The sequence below is a fragment of the Salvelinus alpinus genome, chromosome 11 (assembly GCF_045679555.1).
Source record: "Salvelinus alpinus chromosome 11, SLU_Salpinus.1, whole genome shotgun sequence".
NCBI classification, from domain to species: Eukaryota; Metazoa; Chordata; class Actinopteri; order Salmoniformes; family Salmonidae; genus Salvelinus; species Salvelinus alpinus.
Window position 1 is genome coordinate 64,072,883 of NC_092096.1, and position 5,869 is coordinate 64,078,751.

General features: G+C 43.0%; 1 protein-coding gene across 1 annotated transcript; it reads right to left on the reverse strand.

The window, feature by feature from the left end:
* Positions 1–339: 339 nt before the first annotated feature.
* Positions 340–5,169, reverse strand: LOC139534659 (pepsin A-like). The gene is made up of 9 exons (XM_071333976.1): positions 5,023–5,169; positions 4,742–4,883; positions 3,978–4,095; positions 3,496–3,614; positions 2,972–3,168; positions 2,739–2,855; positions 2,322–2,466; positions 1,648–1,746; positions 340–838 (listed from the first exon to the last, which is right to left on the reverse strand). The coding sequence occupies exons 1-9, from the start codon at positions 5,079–5,081 to the stop codon at positions 701–703; spliced, it is 1,134 nt and encodes a 377-aa protein (XP_071190077.1). The 5' UTR covers positions 5,082–5,169; the 3' UTR covers positions 340–700.
* Between the last annotated feature and the right edge of the window lie 700 nt (positions 5,170–5,869).

Below are 5,869 nucleotides of genomic sequence, written 5' to 3' on the forward strand. Positions count from 1 at the left end.
TCTATGACTCTGGGCCTACCTGCCTCCACCATGTCTATGACTCTGGGCCTACCTGCCTCCACCATGTTCAGGTCCATGACTCTGGGCCTTCCTGCCTCCACCATGTTCAGGTCTATGACTCTGGGTCTACCTGCCTCCACCATGTTCAGGTCTATGACTTTGGGCCTACCTGCCTCCACCATGTTCAGGTCTATGACTCTGGGCCTACCTGCCTCCACCATGTTCAGGTCAATATTCTATAGTATTCTATTCTGTTCCTATCCTTTTTCTTACATTAAGAGGTTCCACAAGAGGATAGTTTCACTTCAGGGAGAAAGAGCTATTGACAACCAAACACAGTTTATTTGCAAGGCTAAAATTTTATTTTATTCATTGACAGCTGTGTACGTTGACAAAATTTCCCCAACCAAGTCAGTTTTAGTGATAGAATCACCTATATAACATAACTGGAAGATTTAAACCGAGATTCAATCCAGACTTTGGAAGATCTGTGCTATAGCACAATTTACATTTAAAGGCAAGGTTCCCGCTGTTTGCAGAGACTGCAATCAAGGTAAATGCAGCATCTGTCGGCTCAATCAGAAATTACTTTAACATTTCAATCCCACTGTAACGCGGTACTTTCACGATGCAGTTGAAATCTAGCCAATAAGAATCTTTTGGGATCTCTGTAGATCTAGTGGATCTCTCAGTGGATATCTTATGCGATCTGGGCCAGACCGACATTGTTGTTCTGCCTGTCAAAGATGGCATAGTACTGCCTGATGAAGACATCTCCAAGGATCCAGAGCTGCTGAGTTCCACCGTTACCAAAACCAGTCATGCAGCCATTGGAGTTCTACCGAGAGAGAGAGAAATACAGAGATAGAGAGAGAGAAAGACAGAGATAGAGAGAGAGAGAAATACATAGATAGAGAGAGAGAAATACAGAGATAGAGAGAGAGAAAGACAGAGATAAAGAGAGAGAAATACAGAGATAGAGAGAGAGAAATACAGAGATAGAGAGAGAGAAATACAGAGATAGAGAGAGAGAAATACAGAGATAGAGAGAGAGAAAGACAGAGACAGAGAGAGAGAAAGACAGAGATAGAGAGAGAGAAAGACAGAGATAGAGAGAGAGAATGACAGAGATAGAGAGAGAGAGGAGGACAATCAGTCAAATGTGGCCCTTTGCTCCTAGGATCTAAAAGAAAGGTCAAGTCTCAGATGTACAGGTGCTCTGATGAAGGAGCTTGCTCCGAAACACATCAGCATTAAAGATCAGATAGGTCAGATAAGTTGTATGTAACAACATGTGTTTCAGTAGACTACCTGGGAGGTGATAAGTTGTATGTAACAACATGTGTTTCAGTAGACTACCTGGGAGGTGATAAGTTGTATGTAACAACATGTGTTTCAGTAGACTACCTGGGAGGTGATAAGTTGTATGTAACAACATGTGTTTCAGTAGACTACCTGGGAGGTGATAAGTTGTATGTAACAACATGTGTTTCAGTAGACTACCTGGGAGGTGATAAGTTGTATGTAACAACATGTGTTTCAGTAGACTACCTGGGAGGTGATAAGTTGTATGTAACAACATGTGTTTCAGTAGACTACCTGGGAGGTGATAAGTTGTATGTAACAACATGTGTTTCAGTAGACTACCTGGGAGGTGTAGGCGGAGGCAGAGATGGTGAAGGCGTTTCCGTTGAGGTTGAAGGTCACATCGGGCATGTTGGGGATGTTGTTGCAGTTCACTGAGGCCTAGGAGAGGAACAATAACATCCTGTTATAGATTATTCTGAATCAGAGGGGTAAAAACAATAACAAGAGAAAAGGTTTATACCCTTTTCACACTACAATGCCGTCCCAACCACAATATGCTGTTTCAGACATTTGCTCTTCCCACTTGTTCTTTGTAGCACGGTCGTTCCAACAACACGGTCGTTCCAACAACACGGTCGTTCCAACAACACGGTCGTTACAATCGTTCCAACAACACGGTCGTTCCAACAACACGGTCGTTCCAATCGTTCCAACAACAACACGGTCGTTCCAACAACACGGTCGTTCCAACAACTAACAAGGCCGGGCAGCTTAATGCAGCTTGGTTTGGCTCGGCTTGGTTCTGCTCAGTAGCGTGAAAAGCCTTATAGTTGGACATCTCTGTACCAGTCAGTGTGTGTGTGTGTGTGTGTGTGTGTGTGTGTGTGTGTGTGTGTGTGTGTGTGTGTGTGTGTGTGTGTGTGTGTGTGTGTGTGTGTGTGTGTGTGTGTGTGTGTGTGTGTGTGTGTGTGTGTGTGTGTGTGTGTGTGTGTGTGTGTCTGTGTGTGACTCACGTCTCCATACTGGTCAGTGGTGGCTCCGACCCAGCTGTTCATGTTGCTGATGTCAGTGGTTGGCCCAGCGATCAGGGAGGTGCCGGTATCTATGATAGCCTGACACCCACCATTGCAAGCTACTACGTTACCGTTGATGGTAACGCTGGAAGGACAAATACTAGTTGAGTTTAACTGTTCTTACTCTCTTTGGTTGTATGCATATTTATTGCTGTTGGGTTTTTGTTGTTAGCAAATAAACTTCAACTTGCTAAGTGCACAGCAAGATTTAGTCACAGGCTCCAGACTTGAAGTAGGTATGTTCATTTAATGTACTGCTCCAATGAATTGTGGGTGATTGCATGAAAGGATGATACATTAAAATCTTGGTATAGATATGGACCAGGATATAGGCTCTGTGTGGACTAGTGTACCTACCTGTCCATGTTGATCTGCCAATAGGTCTCGGAGGACAGGGGGATCCAGGTGATCTGTCCGGTGTAGTAGTTTGACTCAATGTCTCCGAAAGACACCACACTACCATCTGCTGAGTTTCTATTGGAGGAGGAGAAAGGTCAACAAGGTTGTTCTTAAATTCTTATTTATTAATATCACAACTAAGAGAAAAGGCCACCTCCCATCCAGGTATATTTGTACAGTTACTATGTTACCCGCTCAGGTAGACAGAGAAGAGGTTCTGGGAAACGAGGCCCTGGGTCATCATGTTGTCAAAGACGGGTGTGGCCCCAGAGGCCGCCAGGTTGGGGAAAGCCAGGCCCAGGATACCGTCGGCAACCATGTTGGCCATGAAGGGAGCCTCGGTCTGACTGGCACCAAAGATCTGCTGAGTCACAGTGATACCTCCCACCTGGAAACACAGAACAGCAGGCATCAGTCACTGGGCACCATAGAAATATAATTACTTGAACAGGTTTTCCCATTCAATTGATTGGTGATGTGTGGACCGGCGGCCAAATTGAGTGTACCTAAAATTGTATTTATAAATCTTTGCTGACTCTAGTGGAGTCAGTTCCTAATATACTTGTGTATTTTTTTAGCATGTGATGTTATAAAATGGGACTGCTAGGAGATGGCGGATGCTGAGTGGAAGATTATTTGGGGGTTGTATTTTATGTAATGTACAGTATGTAATTGTATGTATTATAATAATGTGTAGCTAGCTACATTTACATACCGAAACAGTGTCGTATGCCAGCTGTCCAGTCATGCTGCCAGTTCCGTACTGAATAGAAACAGGCTGGTTGGCCCACGAGAAGGTGCTGGACTGAGAGGGGTTGAACTCGTTATGGTTCTCTATTCAAAACATGAAAGTGTTCATTAAGTACATACCATGTCATTGCAAAATGTAACATTAATGTATTCATTGGTATTGAGCTACTCTCTACAACCCACGCTCTAAATGGCACAATATCAAAATACATTCATCCTATTCTATGGTTTTATTGTGTCGAGCGAATCCCGTTATGCTGTAAACCTTAAGGTGCTCACCTCAACCCTTAACCTCAACCCACAACAAAGACTCTCATTCTCTGGCTAGGTACTCAATATGAAACTGTTTTTTTGCAACTCTGTCACAAGAGACTACTCAGAAACAATTGGAAATATAGCTATTCTCCAATTCCACCAGTATTCTTCATACCCCTACATTATACTCACGGCAGGCCTGGCTGGAGCAGTCGACAGAGGGAACCCACAGGTTGGAGGAGCCAGTGTCAAAGATGACGTTGAAGGACTGGGGAGGGGTTCCAATGGTTATCACTCCGTAGTAGGACAACTGCAGGGAGACGGTGAAACAGAGATGTACTGGAAGTCAGGGTCACACAAGTGAACATTTCAGAGTACTATGAAGAAACAGGAATTTGTCTAACTACGTAGCTAGTTACGTGTCAAGTAGCGTGGCTATATGCTCAACTCTAAGCTCATAATTCATTTGATCATGCCAGTGTACATTTAATTTAAGCAAGACCTGAACACAAACAGTAGAGCCAATGGGTTCAAACTATGCAGTCACAATATCCAACATCTAACGACATTTTTTGAAACAATAATCATATAGCCAATAGACTAGCCTGGTCCCAGGTCGGTCTGTTTGCGTTGTCTACAGTGCATTAGGAAAGTATTCAGACCCCTTGACTTTTTCCACATTTTGTTACGTTAGTCTTATTCTAGAATGGATTAAATAGTTTTTTTCCCTCATCAATCTACACACAATACCCCATAATGATAAAAAAAATATATAATCCATTTAAGAATAAGGCTGTAACGTCACAAAATGTAGAGAAAGTCAAGGGGTCTGAATACTTTCCGAATGCACTGTAGACAACTCCCATGTTCATTGGCAATATAGAAAAAAACAGATCTGGGACCAGTCACCAGGAATAATGCAGTATATCACCATACTGCTTCTGTCTGTGCCTTACATCAGCATCGTTGGTCATAACCTCATCACCAGTCTGGTAGAACTTCGCCATAGGGTTGTAGGGGAACTTCAGCCTGGTCTCCTCCCATATACCCTTCTCCATCAGGGTCTCTCTGGCAGTCTTCCCCTTGATCAGAGAGATCCTGAAAACACACAATCGCAATCACCTTTATTCGCCAATTACATGTACCAGGACTTTGACCTGGTGAAATGGTGCTGACAACAATAAGCAGAATATGAAGGAAAAAAATACAAAAAAACGAAGAAAAGAACAGGACTGACTTGGTATTACACTCGGAGAGGGCCACTAGGGCACACAGGACGACAGCCCACTTCATCATGGTTGCTTCTGGTTCTTCTTGTACACAGTGAGTGAAGTTAGAGTAGGAAAACCCAGGCCTTATATACAGTCATCCTGGACACCAGGACCCAATCCACAGCCAATCGACCATGTCATGCCCTCGTTCAGCATACAATGTCAAGCAATCTGTGTGTCCTAAAATGGCATGCTATCCCCAATATAGTGCACTACTTTTGAATAACGCCCATATGCCTCTGGTCAAAAGTAGTGCACTGTATAGGGGATAAAGTGCCATTTGAAACACAGATGATAACACAACTTCAGATAAGAAAAGTGCGATGTGGTCAGAAATACAAAATGCCTATGAAGCAAAAGTAGATATGCTTTGGAACAGTGTTAATTGAACAGTCTGTCATTATCTAATCTTTGGAAACAAAATATAGCTGGATGCTAGTCTGTGCCACGGTGGCGTTAGTTCAGATAAACCTAGGGTATGGCAAAGTGGGGTAAGGACACATTTTTGGGAAGTTGAAGCTCATGTACTGCATTTCTACACAATTTAAAAACTCTAAAATGCTATTTGGAGAACAGCAAAAAAGATCTCAGCCGTTAATTACCACCGCAATATCAGGTTTAACGGTCTGTGGAACGGCATATACAAAACATTAGGAACACCTACCTAATATTGAGTTGCGAAATAGATGCATAATACAGGCTATCAAGTCACAACATGGCCGACTTCAAATGTCGACATCCATAGGCGGCGTGTGAGTTTCAAAGTTGGTAGAAGCAATTTTTTTACCATAAAATTGCATCTTTATATTAAAG